Below are 15,757 nucleotides of genomic sequence, written 5' to 3'. Positions count from 1 at the left end.
TGACTAAAACGGCAGCTTTTTAGATTGCCCCAGATGGAATGTTAGACTTGAACAACTGCCTGCAAAACAGCTCTCGGTTAATGTTAAAGCACAACACACGGGTAGAGAAAAACAATTCCACTCTACATCTAACCCAGCCCAAAATTTTTATCCATACCAGCTTGGGAGCATGCAATAATGCCACAAGGCATTGAAAGCAGAGAAACTCTTCACCCCAATGCACCAACATCTCTTACCATTAGGTGACTGAACATATGGAATTACTTGCCATTCAGGTGTGGCACTTGTGGCCTCAGAAAGCGTTCGGTAGGCCAGTTCTACCAGTTTCTGGACGGATTCGCTGATACGGCAGGTGGGCACACAGAGCGTCCGATGGCTGAGCTGCTTACCGCTTCCCAGGTTTACCATGTCACTCAGAGCAATGTTGGAGGTCTTTGCCATTTTTGCTCTGTTGCTTGACTCTGGACAGGGTAGCTTTGGTATGGAGATCTTAGAATCAGGTGCAATCTGAAGATAAAACAATCAGCAGAACTTTGAACTAGTGCAAGAAATTCCTGCTCACTGTGTTGTACCAAATTTAAACCTAAGCTTATACATAAAAATAAAATACTATCAAAAATTTGAAATTCTAATCAGCATTTTACTTAATCTGTATATTGTCACGCTGGGGGATTCTAGATTCACAAACTGATCCTAAATGTTCCCAAAAGTCAGATTTCTGAATTCTTCTGTATTCACTGACTTAGCACTGTTTTCACAGAAAGTACAGCACAGACACAGGCCATTCAGCCTAAATAGTGCATGACAGTGTTTATGCTCCACAAGAGCCTCCTCTCACCCTACTTCATCTAACCCCATCAACAAGGCAGCACAGTGGCATAGTGGTTAGCACCGCAGCCTCACAGCTCCAGTGACCCGGGTTCAGTTCTGGGTACTGCCTGTGTGGAGTTTGCAAGTTCTCCCTGTGAGCATGGGTTTCTGCCGGGTGCTCCGGTTTCCTCCAAAGACTTGGAGGTTGATAGGTAAATTGGCCATTGTAAATTGCCCCTAGTGTAGGTAGGTGATAGGAGAATTGAGGGAAGGTGGGGATGTGGTAGGGAATATGGGATTAATGTAGGATTAGCATAAAATGGGTGGTTGATGGTCAGCACAGACTCGGTGGGCCAAAGGGCCTGTTTCAGTGCTGTATCTCTCGCTCTATAAACATATCCCTCTAATCTTTTCTCCAGCCTCCCCTTGAATGCATCTTTGCTATTTTCTTCAGGTAGCGAGATTGTCTTTTGCAAGTCAGTAGAGCATCCCCGGAGCATGTCAAGGGGTGGTCTGTGCGAAAGAAAATCCAAAAACTACTGATTTAGTCCCGACATTACATAGTGAAACTTTCGGACTCAACATTATTGCCAAATTCGGTTTAGTTAAATTTGACACTGATATTTAATATTGGCTATTTAAAATACTTTTGCAACTAATATTTCAGTAAAGTGTTACAGGCAGGGAGGCTTTTGAAATGTTATACAATGTCAACTCAAATTGTGATAAATGCAAAACAGCACAAAAATAACATTTATCCATCTAAGATTGTGGAGAAAGTACTTTGAGTTATGAGACATTAAGGCGAAGTACAAGTGTGCGAAGAATGAGATGAAGTAAGAGTACCATGCAAGATTGAAGTGTAGTGGTGTTTTTTCCCCTATTACACATTCTTATCAATACTAAATAAGTCTAGTGATCACATGGTAAGAGCGTGGCACGCACTGAAGAGATTCAAGCATTGTCATAAGCCACAGGCAGCTATTTCCTGCATATCAGGAAGTTAGTTGCATTCCTTTGACATGTTCCAACATGTACCATTATTTATAGTTATGGTACAAACAAAACTGCAGAGGGCCCCAGGTATGGCCAGCCCTGCCCAGAGGGCCCCAGGTATGGCCAGCCCTGCCCACCCTCCCCCAACTCCAAAGTCAGTTTGATATGACTGCTTGGATCTATACACACATCAATTAATTCACCTTCAGAGTGTTGTGGATCTCAGATGTCATCAGGTTTCTGGCAGTGACTATCACATCCTGACACTTCTTACTAGCAAAGTGAACATTTACATTTCTTGCATATTTTAACAGATCTGTGAAACGATCCCGCAAAAACTGCATCTCTTTCAGTTTCTTCTCAAACTTGTCGGTTTCTTTTATCACCTGGAAGGGTGGGGGGGGGGGGGGGGGGGGAAAGAAACACATATCAGTGTCAGAAAAAGCAATAAAACATTACTTCTGAACTTAATATTTTGTTCTCATTTATGTCCCTGAAGTCAGTTACAGCGTCCTCTTGGGTATCTATAACTACTGGAATTGCAACATGTTCATATTAAAAAAACAGCAATGACAATAAATCCTAGGATTTATCCTAGGATTCTCTGGGAAGCCAGGGAGGAGATTGCAGAACCTTTGTCCTTGATTTTTATGTCGTCATTGTCGACAGGAATAGTGCCGGAAGACTGGAGGATAGCAAATGTTGTCCCCTTGTTCAAGAAGGGGAGTAGAGACAGACCTGGTAATTATAGACCTGTGATCCTTACTTTGGTTGTGGGTAAAATGTTGGAAAAGGTTATAAGAGATAGGATTTATAATCATCTTGAAAAGAATAAGTTCATTAGAGATAGTCAGCACGGTTTTGTGAAGGGTAGGTCATGCCTCACAAACCTTATTGAGTTTTTCGAGAAGGTGACCAAACAGGTGGATGAGGGTAAAGCCGTGGATGTGGTCTATATGGATTTCAGTAAGGCGTTTGATAAAGTTCCCCACGGTAGGCTATTGCAGAAAATACAGAAGTATGGGATTGAAGGTGAATTGGTGCTTTGGATCAGAAATTGGCTAGCTGAAAGAAGACAGAGGGTGGTGGTTGATGGTAAATGTTCATCCTGGAGTATAGTTTCTAGTGGTGTACCGCAAGGATCTGTTTTGGGGCCACTGCTGTTTGTCATTTTTATAAATGACCTGGATGAGGGTGTAGAAGGGTGGGTTAGTAAATTTGCGGATGACACTAAGGTCGGTGGAGTTGTGGATAGTGCCGAAGGATGTTGTAGGGTACAGAGGGACATAGATAGGCTGCAGAGCTGGGCTGAGAGATGGCAAATGGAGTTTAATGCGGAAAAGTGTGAGGTGATTCACTTCGGAAGGAGTAACAGGATTGCAGAATACTGGGCTAATGGGAAGATTCTTGGTAGTGTAGATGAACAGAGAGATCTTGGTGTCCAGGTACATAAATCCCTGAAAGTTGCCACCCAGGTTAATAGAGCTGTAAGAAGGCATATGGTGTGTTAGCTTTTATTAGTAGGGGGATCGAGTTTAGGAGCCACGAGGTCATGCTGCAGCCGTACAGAACTCTGGTGCGGCCGCACGTGGAGTATTGCGTGCAGTTCTGGTCACCGCATTATAGGAAGGATGTGGAAGCTTTGGAAAAGGTGCAGAGGAGATTTACCAGGATGTTGCCTGGTATGGAGGGAAGGTCTTACGAGGAAAGGCTGAGTGACTTGAGGTTGTTTTCGTTGGAGAGAAGGAGGAGAAGAGGTGACTTAATAGAGACATAGAAGATAATCAGAGGGTTGGACAGGGTGGATAGTGAGAGCCTTTTTCCTCGGATGGTGATGGCAAACACGAGGGGACATAGCTTTAAGTTGAGGGGTGTTAGATATACGACAGATGTCAGAGGTAGTTTCTTTACACAGAGAGTAGTAGGGGCGTGGAACGCCCTGCCTGCAACAGTAGTAGACTCGCCAACTTTAAGGGCATTTAAGTGGTCATTGGATAGACATATGGATGAAAATGGTATAGTGTAGGTCAGATGGTTTCACAGGTCGGCACAACATCGAGGGCTGAAGGGCCTGTACTGCGCTGTAATGTTCTATGACAAGGATGCACAGCAAAGCCGATAGGGCCAGATATTTGTCTAAACTAATCCTCCATGCATCAGCCTGGCTGGTTCCACAGTGAAATCCTCTGGAACAGAAAGCATTAGATTTCACTACTCCCCAAAGCCTGTCTTAACTTACTTCAGTAGCATTATACAGTCATGGGAACAGGTGCTCCTGCTCATTCGGAAAATTAACTCAATTTCAGAAAGGAACAGGAAGTGCTCAACTGTACAGGACAGAGATGGATGTCCTCCCTTGTGGGTGGAGGGGAAGGGGGGGGGGGGTGCGGAGAGAAGAGAGGGGAGTGTAAAGAAAGCAAACCCCACCCCCCAAACCAACCCCGCGTGAATTCCAGTTTCAGGACCAAATTGGCATCTTCCATCCGTAATGTTGGGAGAGCAATATTGATCACATCCAGACACAAAGTGGAACACCTTTATCAATAATTTGGTTCCATGGGAGGACAGTGATGCAGGATATGGCTTGAACTGTAAGAAACATTTGCATCTTTGACACTGATTTGGAGTATAGGTGTGTACACGTTGGGCTGATCATTTCTACTGTTAATGATTTTTGTAGTCAATGATTCAATCCATAAGTATATATTTTCTATATTTTTTAGTAAGTTGCCTATGGTCGGTTAATAAGTAACTTTCTTTCAAATATACAAGATGGTGAGAGTTGGCAGAAGGAGCACAGGAACCTGCTTTATCAATCCACCTAGAGGCCAGAGTTTGCAACTACAGTATGAGGCTGACACAGCAAAATGGATTGAAAAATGCTGACATAAGAATTTCCAATAATAAATGCTAAGACACATGACCAAGCATTGAGACGACTGGTAGCATCCCTTGTGGATAGGACGTGCGCGGCCTAGGAAGGATCTCTACATTAGATATTACACAGACACACAGACAATTGCACAAAAAAGACATTAACTTTCCCAAATTCCATCAGCTTATTGTAAACCAAGCATCCTTATAAATTACAGGGCTTTCAAAACTGCTTTGCAACAAGTTTCACACAGCAGTCTCAACAGTTCCTGCTGATCAATCTTCCCTGGCTGCTGGTAAAGTTAGCTTTGCACGTCTCCTTACCTCTTCGTACTGATCCAATTGGCTGCTGTTTGCTGGTATAGAATATACTAAACAATTCTTGATAATGATTTCTGATAAATCCTCCCAGATCATGTCTCCCAGCATCTCTGCCAGGATTACATCCTGCTTCACATTACAATCCACAGAGTCCCAGAGAGGCACATCTAATACAAATATCAAAGGAAAGAGAATCAAAATTTTACATATTCAATTGTAAACGTTCTATCTGAATTATGCCATTGGACTAATTTCACAGAATGGCATCTGCTTAAGACTGCAACAAACAAGATTCTTGCTATGCATTCAGGGAGCAGAGGGGACAAAAGAAAAGAAAGCGTACGTACGAAGCAGATGTTGATGCAGGAACTCCAACACAGTGATCACCTTCTGGTAAACCTTTGCTGGTGAGACGTGATCAGACTGCCTTTCAACTGCACTGAACCGTAATACTGCATCATGTGTCTGAAGTTCAATCTCAACATCGAGGGAAGGATCAGCAACCAGTGGTTTCAAAATATATTTCATCAGGATCTGACCTGCACAATTGAGATGTACATGCATATTAAGCTGCAAAAGGTGACTACAGCAAAAACATGAATGACATTCTACAACAATGCAATTGTTCAGTGTATAATAATTTTTCCCAACCTTGCACTCAAAAGTAGACACAAATATGACAATTACAATAGGACCTCAACTATTGCGCATGGAGAAACATCTCTCCCCTACCCACTGTGGGTTTCTGAATTCCCTATATCTTTTATTTAAAAATTTTTTTAAACTGCATGAATTTCTCTATTTTAATTAGAAACCATGGTATAGAGTGAAACTTTGAAAGTAAAAAAAAATTAACAATCAGGAGTCACCTAGCATCACTGTCTGCTATTCTAAAACTGAAAAGGCAACAAGTTCAATCACAGCAACTTAACCTGAAATTTCTAGTTTATGCTGCTAATACAAAAAAGGTGTTTTTCAGACAGAACACAGAATATGAAACTGAATGCATTATTTACAAGGTTATGATTTACAAACTGTCCTGACAGTGAAGAAAAATAGATGTTTTATTCAGAAACTATGGAATTAAAAGCTTTGATCTGAGCATTTATTTGATCTGAGAAAATATTTCATGATTGGATAAGCTAATTTCTGAGGCACATTTCATTGCTCTTGTAGACCTACCCTTGGAAGATTGGTTCACAGACTTTCATTCTACACAGGTGGAAATGCATATGGCTTGTCATATGGAAATGTGACTAGACAGGTTTCACTTCTGGGGTTATAAAAAATTAATTTAATTGATTTTAATGTTTAGTTTTTCCCAACAGTCAAAAGACAAACATCAAAAACCTGTGTCCTACCAATCCATGCCACAGCACATCTATACATCAGCCATGTCTTCTGCCTCGGAGAACTTTATCCAACTTGGAAAGTAATGATTGTGCAACTACTTTTATGATCTAATGTGCCGATGTTTCACAATATTCATCACATCCTGGGCACAAAGGAAAAATTAAATTTGAAATATTTTACTAGTGTAACTTGCTTACTGAAGAATTTCAGTTTCCTGTTCAATTCACCAAGGATTGCAAAGCCTTGAAGTATCGACACAAGGAGAGGCTCAAGATCACTTTTCCTCTTCGACGTCATGTTGCATAAGCGCAGCTCAGTCTTCAAAGTCCACCCATACAAATCCTCAGCTGGAGGAAAACAGCAACAAGTGATCAGCTCCTCCCATGTGTTAACAGCTTCATTATCACTTCACATCAAAAACCATTTCTTCTGTGGAGATGAATAGAAAAATACTGGGCAATGGTGCAGAAGTTCCCTCTGTACTGGAACGTTCAAGCAAAATTATCTAGGGTCCTAGAAGCAAGTCATCATGATTCCTTGATCTAGGAGTGGACAATGCATGGCCAGGGAGCTCTTACAGGGAGGAAAGAAAATAAAGGACAAAGTGAAAGAATTAAGTTATTCAAATTTCGATAAAAGGCAACCCATGAACCAGAATAGCAAGATCAAATAGGAAAATTTGTAAAATACCCTCATAATATTTTAATTATAGGTATATGCATTTAAATTACATCTCCCATTGTGTTGCTCATCAGAGAATTATGCTGCTTTCTCTCTATTGATAAGCCTATTGTTAGAGAGAATGTATTACCAGAAGTTGAGATATCAATATGGCTTATAACATATACTAGTCGATCTCCCATGGCAATGTACACGGGGAGTAAAGGCCAAGTTTATTATTCGGGTGAAGCAGGGTTAGAGGGTTGCAGTTATTTGGACCAAGAAGCATGGACATAACTCAGTCCCTATTTTCAAGTCACACTCTGTCCTTACTTTTATATTATATAAATTCTTATTTCATTTATTATAGGGACTATGTAAACTGTGACCCTAATTACACTCCACCCAAGGGTGGTGCTGCAGCAGCTCCACTGGTGAGAGGTTGCAAATACATAGGCAATTTCCACTGTAAATATGGAAGCAGGAATTTTCAATGGAAAATGCCAGCAGGAAATGTGTGTACATCTTTTACACAATAAGAATATTTATTTTAAAAAGTCTAATAACCACATTTCTCTAAACGTATCTAGATATTCACAGCTCATACCTTAGTTATATTTCTCTTTTTAAAGAAAGACAATAAATCAGTTGATTCACCTTTTGTAGGAGCTGGTGAAGGAGGCAGGTTCCACACTGCCAGCTGCTTCCACTCCTCACCCAGATGATACAGCAGTTTCTCCTTCTGTATGATAAGCTCTGTGCTGAGAACTTGCAACATCTTCAGCTCGACACCCTTCCTTGATTTTAGTAGGGTCAGGTTGGACTGTGCCTTACAAATATTAGGAGAAACAAGGGAATGCTAAACTCGTTTGCAGCTGCAACTGAACTCAGTCAACTTTGTAAAAACTTCAAAACTACTCATGTTTTTTCTGGTCACTGTATATGTGGTACTTCAGGAATATATGCTAAAACATCTGCTTTTTAGACAAAAAAAGTTTGTCCGTTTGGTGGATCAGGTGGATATTATAAATCATGCGCCAGTATTGGAACAGCAAAGTGTTTTCCTGATGTCCTAAACAACACTGCCACCTCCTCCCCAATACCCAAAAACAATTAACACTTTACTCTGAGTGTAAGATCCCACAAATGGCAATATCATTCCCACATTTGCTGCACAAAGTAATTCACTTCATGCAATACATCTATATATTTAAGAAATGTGATAAGGTATGTATAAACACAAGCCCTCTTTTGATTGTGGTATATAAAACAGAATTTCCAGATTCAGTTAAGGAGTTTAAAACTATACAAAGATAATGACAGCAATGTCAATACCTAGAATACCAGAGCTTTCAATCAGACTTCAAAAGAGATGCTGAGTGGGAAATGAAAACTCAATTTGCATGGAGAGGTTACAGTATATTTCAAGCTTGGACAGCATAGCAAGACTCAGAAAATCTAAATTATAAACAACTCCAGCAAACCATGGCAGTAACAATGTAGTTCCAGCAATATTCCATTTCAGTAAGACTTTAACTCAACAGCACAAGGATCAACTTAAATTCTAATTTATTACATGGACAATCCAATTAAATCCCAAATAGTAACATTATGGCTCCAAAAGCAGTTATGTGGAATAGATGTACTTACCTTATTGAGGTGAGTAGCAGATTTGCTGTAGTTTTTTTCTAACAAAGCTTGGTGATGTGTTTCAAGGGCAGTGTCAAACTGAAAAAAGGTGCAAGAAAAAAAAAAAATAGTTCCACTTAACATTCCCAAACATCTGGAAGTCAATAAAGTAACAGACTTTTAAACTCATGAAGATTTTCCCGTTTCTAGTCTTTTCAGGTACAGGCAATTATTTTATGCCCTTAACCTCACTAACTCTGCAATTGTTCATCAGTTTTCACTTCTCTCGAGCTTTTCAAATAGAAACTGTGCATTTGACTCAATAGCTCTTCTTTTTTTATTTCATTCAATTCTATTAAAAGTTCACTCATTTTCCACTTCTGGTGAGATTCACATCCTAACATTAACGTATCTTTTCCTTTTAGAAATAGTGCCTGGTCAGCTTCGTGTTTGCAGCATGTCCTGCTTTCATACAAGAAAAATACAAGACTTTATTAATGGAGCAAAATATTTTGCGTAAAGCTTCCACATTGATAACATTCAATGCTGCTTAATGTACAAACGCATCGTGCAGAGCACAACGTTGAAACATGCGTCTTAAAGTTGCCAATTGAATGGGGAAGTCTGACTATATATAGGAAAATGATTCAAGAAAATCCTTTTGTTATTTACATTTTTTATTTTGGAGTGTATTTACATTTTAATCGCTGAGCTATGTAAATGCCCCTGATCAATAACGCCACACTATATCATGTGTGGTTCATCCATAATATTCGTGTCATCCTCTTCCCGTACAGCAAATGTCAATGATCCTGAATCTCCTCCCTCCCGCAATCATTACTGAAGAGAAGAAAGTTAACAGAAACAATGGCTGAAAGACTTTTTAGGCAAAAGTAATGAGGTTGAGCTAACTGGACAGCTGTCACTCCTCATCACACTACTGCACCCCCCCCCCCCCCCCCCCCCACCCCCCAACCGGCCCAAAATCATTTGAGAAAATTGACAGAAGAAGAGAATTAAATCTATCCTAAAACAGAATGCAAGGCGACCTCGATGCCTTATCCACTCACCTCATGTAACTGTGTCAACACACTCAGTAAAACCGTACTCTTCTCCAGCTGTTGTTTCAGCTCACTGAACTCAGTGACAGCAACACGGAGATCTCTCTGCACCTGTTAAAACACACCAGCATGTTATGAACTTAGTTCTATGGATTGTTAAGCTCAGTGCAAGATACCACCTTAACACAATGGTCAATCTAGTGGTAGGAACCTAGACATTTCATCCCTATAGATTTACAGGGAAAAATAAATTAATGCACTCATGATGCTTTGAGTCCAGGCATAATATGAGGTAAGCAGTTAGAAAGCCTGCTGGAACAGCAACCTAAAAGGTGACATTTTTCTGAGTGTTGGTTAGGTTAGAGCATGCACTTTTGTGCAGCAAATCTGAAGTAGCATGAGAAATTTTTAATCCTTAAACTGATCTTTTTCTTCTCTGTACAATGTGTTGTTTGCATCAGTATGAGGAAAGTCCAACTAAAACTTGAAAAAAAAGTAGCACAGAAATTTTGATAGCCAAACCTTCTGCAGACTTGCACTGCAGTTACACTGCTGCTTTAGGACAGATGTAAAGCAGTCTCCGCTGCACATCGAACACAAAAGCAGCAGCAATACTCAGGGTGTGAGACCTTCATCAAGTTGATCCACACTGACAGCAGCAAATTTAATTTTATACAGTAGTTGATTGGTTCATTGGGCTTCATAGATATTTTAAAACTATACATAATGCTGGTAATGATTCTGTAGTTGCCATGTACAGCTCCTCTAGTCCCATTTTTGTTTCTTCACTTGTCCCTTTTGGCTTGCACCAGCATCCCTTTTGCCATTTAAAGTCACTTCTGCCTTCCATCCTATCACAGATCTTCGATTTTGTTCTTTTCTCCACTCTCCACTATTCTTGTCTCTGTACTCGAAGATGATTGATGAAGGAAGGGCAGTGGATGTTATCTATATGGACTTCAGTAAAGCGTTTGACAAGGTCCCTCATGGCAGACTGGTACAAAAGGTGAAGTCACACGGGATCAGATGTGAGCTGGCAAGATGGATACAGAACTGACTTGGTCATAGAAGACAGAGGGTAGCAGTGGAAGGGTGCTTTTCTGAATAGAGGGATGTGACTAGTGGTGTTCCGCAGGGATCAGTGCTGGGACCTTTGCTGTTTGTAGTATATATAAATGATTTGAAGGAAAATGTAGCTGGTCTGATTAGTAAGTTTGTGGATGACACAAAGGTTGGTGGAGTTGCGGACAGTGATAAGGATTGTCAGAGGATGCAGCAGGATATAGATCGGTTGGAGACTTGGGCAGAGAAATGGCAGATGGAGTTTAATTCGGACAAATGTGAGGTAATGCATTTTGGAAGGTCTAATGCAGGTGGGAGGTATATAGTAAATGGCAGAACCCTTGGGAGTATTGACAGGCAGACAGATCTGGGCGTACAGGTCCACAGGTCACTGAAAGTGGCAACGCAGGTGGATAAGGTAGTCAAGAAGGCATACGGCATGCTTGCCTTCATCGGTCGGGGCATAGAGTATAAAAATTAGCAAGTCATGCTGCAGCTGTACAGAACTTTAGTTAGGCCACACTTAGAATATTGCGTGCAATTCTGGTCGCCACACTACCAGAAGGACGTGGAGGCTTTGGAGAGGGCACAGAAGAGGTTTACCAGGATGTTGCCTGATCTGGAGGGCATTAGCTATGAGGAGAGGTTGGATAAACTTGGATTGTTTTCACTGGAACGACGGAGGTGGAGGGGCGACATGATAGAGGTTTACAAAGTTATGAGTGGCATGGACAGAGTGGATAGTCAGAAGCTTTTTCCCAGGGTGGAAGAGTCAGTTACTAGGGGACATAGGTTTAACGTGAGAGGGGCAAAATTTAGAGGGGATGTGCGAGGCAAGTTCTTTACACAGAGGGTGGTGAGTGCCTGGAACTTGCTGCCGGGGGAGGTGGTGGAAGCAGGTACGATAGCGAATAGGATGGGAATAGAGGGATACGGTCCCCGGAAGTGCAGAAGGTTTTAGTTTAGGCAGGCATCAAGATCGGCACAGGCTTGGAGGGCCGAATGGCCTGTTCCTGTGCTGTGTTCTCCTTACATTTTCCAGTTCTGACTAAAGGTCACAGACCTGAAACATTAACTCTTTTTCTCTCCACAGATGCCGCCTGGCGTGCTGAATAATTCCAGTATTTACCGATTAGATTTCAGATTATTTTCAGCACCCACGTTTTGCCTTTTGAATTTATGCAATGTTGTTGTTCATTTTTGCAAGTTGAGCATTAATCCGGACATGGACTGGTTGGGCCAAATGGCCTGTTTGTGTGCTGCATATTCTATGGAATTTTCAGAACACTCCTGTTCACAATCCAACATTAAAAATTAGATATCGGGAGCAGAGCTCTGTGCTGATCTCAGCTTGAACTGCAGCAAGGCATAGCTGTCAGTATTACTCTGTGCTCACTAAATTCTGCGAGCACCAGTCAGACACCTAAATACATCTCGGTGCAACGCGGAGGCAATGAGGCCTTGCTACGATCGGGCATTTACTTGTCATTGTTTTTTTGCTTTAGTTACCTCATTTTCAATCTGTGATCTAAGAACATCTATCTCCATCGATATCCCGTCCACCTGATTTACCAAATCCTCTCCATTTTTTAAACTTGGGATGAATTCCTCATACTTCTTGTTTATCATGTCGCATACTTCACCCTGTAAGAAAATACCTTTAAGCCGCAAGTTTCACAAATCTCTTATTCCCCTTACCATAAGCTGTAACCATGTTGTAAAAATAAGCTTAACATCTTTGAATTTAATACAAAACCTATTTTCATATTTTAAACAGGACATATACAAGAAAACTAGTGTTCACCTATAGCACTATAGTCATGAGGGTTGCAGCGAAGTGTAATGGCAGGGTTATGAAATAATTATGTGGTGCCGCATTTGCAGCTGTTCCCCCCCAACCACCCAAAAGGATTTCAGTAAATATAAGCATGGACATGCAAAAGTTTTGTGCTGCGTCACTTAAACTGCGGAAAAACAACCTGCAGCACAATTAAAGATTTTGGTTTTCTGAACTTGGACTGTTACAGAAAAATCATTCACAGCTGCATGACACTAGAGTGATGTATTGGTGACTACAGGTCTGTCACTGCTGGCAATTTGAGCCAATGGATTAAGGATAGCTCACAAGTATACTGATTTAAGTGTACTTTACAGCTCATCAGCATCAATCTGCTAAACAAACCTGACAAAACTGAGAACATATGTGCAAAGTACACTTCCACTACAACAGATATTTTGAAGATTTACGCAACAAAGCTAGAACGCATTTCTGTTTCGCTTCAAGATTTGTCTGTCAAATCTGCACTCAGCATACATCAACTACAATTGGGAAGACCAAACCGTTAGGATCCTTCTACCAGCAACAGCTGACTTGTTGCCTGCAAAGCAGCACCAGAACGGCATAATTTCCATACCTTTGTTTCCAGGCTGTGTCTAGTTTATCCTGACAGTACACAGGAACTTTGTTGGTACCTAGACAACAACTTCCATTTATATAGCATCTTTAATATAGGAAAACATCCTAAAGCTCTTCACAGGAATATAATTAGATAAATATTGGCACCAAGTAGAAAGAGATATTAGCATTGGCAGACAAAGCTTGGTTAAAGAGGTAGGTTTTTAGGAAGCTCCCAAAGGATAAGACAGGTGAAGCAGAGAGATTGAAGTAGGTTAACTGCAGAGCTTAGGGGTAGATGTCTGAAGGCAAGAACACATGAAATAGGAGCAGAAGTGGACCATATGGCCCATTGAGCCTGCTCCACAATTCATCACGATCATGGCTGATCTTGGGCTTCAATTCCACTTTCCTGCCCCCTCCCCATATCCCCTGATTCCCTGCAAGACCAAAAATCTATCTATCCCAACCTTAAATGTATTCAGTGATGGAGCATCCACAACCCCCTGGGGTAGAGAATTCCAAAGATTCACAACCCTTTGAGTGGTGCAATTTCTCCTCATCTCAGTCCTGAATGATTGGTCCCTTATCCTGAGACTGTGTCCCCGTGTTCTAGATTCCCTGACCAGTGGGAACAATCTCTCGGCTTCTACCCTATCAAGCCCTTTCAGAATCTTGTACGTCTCAATTAGATCGCCACTCATTTTTCTAAACTCTAGAGAATATAGGCCCAATTTACTCAGCCTCTCGTCATAGGACAACCCCCTCATCCCAGAGACTAATTTAGTAAATCTTCGCTGCACTGCCTCCAATGCAAGTATATCCTTACTTAAATGCGGAGAACAAAACTACACAGCGTATTCCAGATGCAATCTCATCAAAGCCCTGCACAAGAAGACTTCTTTATGCCTGTACTCCAATCCCCTTGCAAAGCAGCCTATGGTGGGGCTAAGGGGGTGCACCTGAAGACAGAATTGGAGGAACACAGAGTGGTTGTAGGGCTAGAGAAGTCACAAAGATAGTGACAGGAGAACTCGAGAGGGGTTGGTCAGGAGCTTTATATACCTGGGTCTCGTGCTGTTGCCACTAGTCCAGTTTTCAACAGGACAGTCCAGATTTTCCAGAAATTTCTATAATTAAAACCTGGTACCAAATAACTAATTTATCACAAATACAACCTACTTAATTCAGCCACCTAACTGGAATGATATGATAATTCAAGTCATTTTTTGAGCCAGTTATTCACATTGCTCACCTTAATCATTGGATAATACAAATATTTTTAGAATACAGCTTTGAATTATCAGGAGATTACACATCCATTTCCTCTGTATTGCGATTTAAAAAGCATTAGTTAACATTTTAATACATTTTCACTAATTTCAAGTATTAACCCATCTCAGCCTCAGTCCAGGGATAAGACTAGTTAAATGACAGACATGTTAACATTGCCAGAACCAGGCATGTGGATAGTATTAAGAAATAATTATAAATACAATTAAGCTTAATAATTACTTACTGTGACAAATTTTATGCCTTTTTTTACAACTGGCTCATTTTTTAAATTTTACCTTTTAACAAACTTTTTGTAAATGTCAGAAAACCTGGCTGCTAGTTGCCCCTGAGGTGGTAGAAACAAATCCCAGGTTCAGCTGCAATAATGTTCTGCATCACTCACACTGCCAAGTTACAACTCCTGTTTATACAGTACATGGCTCCGACTGATCCCAGCATTAAACTGTTTCTACTTTGTCAAAAGCACAACTAAGTTTGTTGCTAAACTTTAAAAAATGATGCTTTCTGCCAGGCGAAGCACATTTCAGCAGCAATTTGCTGTTTTTAACAAAGTAGAATATTTAAGTACATTTCTCATAACAAATCACGAGGCTAAAATATCAAGAGTGAGGTCTGCTGCAAAACCTATTGAAGCAAAGGGAAAACAACCAGATATCAAAACAGACACCCAAAGTAAACAAAAATAAATGACTGAGAGCTGACACTGGAAGGGCATCAGGCGGAGGGGAGAGCAGGAATAGAGGGGACAGGCGGCCAGAGGGCAGGCGGTGAAGGCAAGGGCAGGTGGGCAGAGTGGGGGACTGGTAGTCGGGGGCAGGCAGTGAAGGCAAGGGCAGGTGGGCAGAGGGGGGACTGGCAGCCAGGGGGGCAAGCAGTGAAGGCAAGTGCAGGTGGGCAGAGGGGGGACTGGCAGCCAGGGGGGCAAGCAGTGAAGGCAAGTGCAGGTGGGCAGAGTGGGGGACTGGTAGTCGGGGGCAGGCAGTGAAGGCAAGGGCAGGTGGGCAGAGGGGGGACTGGCAGCCAGGGGGGCAAGCAGTGAAGGCAAGTGCAGGTGGGCAGACAGCCACAGACAGACCCGCTCTCGCCGCTCGGCTTCCTCACCTATCGCCGGCAATAGCGAATCCCTGCGGGGCCCGAATCAAACCCCTCCCAGCAGTAGCAGCATTTACCTTCACCTCCTCCACCCGGCGGGCCAGCTTGCTGATCTTGGTGCCGATATCCTCCTTCTCCAGCTTCCCCGACGATGCCAACACCTCAGCCACAAACGACGCCATGTTTCATCCTGCGCCGCCAATTCCAT

General features: G+C 41.8%; 1 protein-coding gene across 2 annotated transcripts in view; it reads right to left on the bottom strand.

Annotated features, from left to right (window-relative positions):
• Positions 1 to 15,757, bottom strand: part of zw10 (zw10 kinetochore protein) — a 28,718-nt gene extending 12,961 nt beyond the window's left edge. The window contains exons 1-10 of one of the 2 annotated variants that reach the window (XM_068054057.1): positions 15,627 to 15,757; positions 12,276 to 12,410; positions 9,714 to 9,815; positions 8,665 to 8,742; positions 7,672 to 7,843; positions 6,552 to 6,701; positions 5,349 to 5,540; positions 5,005 to 5,168; positions 2,010 to 2,192; positions 269 to 507 (exon numbers count right to left, since the gene is read on the bottom strand). In XM_068054057.1, the coding sequence (XP_067910158.1) occupies positions 269 to 507; positions 2,010 to 2,192; positions 5,005 to 5,168; positions 5,349 to 5,540; positions 6,552 to 6,701; positions 7,672 to 7,843; positions 8,665 to 8,742; positions 9,714 to 9,815; positions 12,276 to 12,410; positions 15,627 to 15,731 (1,520 nt within the window). In that variant the 5' untranslated portion in view covers positions 15,732 to 15,757. Of the gene's footprint in view, positions 1 to 268; positions 508 to 2,009; positions 2,193 to 5,004; positions 5,169 to 5,348; positions 5,541 to 6,551; positions 6,702 to 7,671; positions 7,844 to 8,664; positions 8,743 to 9,713; positions 9,816 to 12,275; positions 12,411 to 15,558 lie in introns of both variants that reach the window. The other variant, XM_068054058.1, reaches the window with a different exon arrangement.

Source organism: Heterodontus francisci, chromosome 22 (assembly GCF_036365525.1).
Source record: "Heterodontus francisci isolate sHetFra1 chromosome 22, sHetFra1.hap1, whole genome shotgun sequence".
Taxonomy (NCBI): Eukaryota; Metazoa; Chordata; class Chondrichthyes; order Heterodontiformes; family Heterodontidae; genus Heterodontus; species Heterodontus francisci.
Note: the sequence above shows the minus strand (reverse complement) of the source record. Positions and strands in the feature narration are given on the sequence as shown.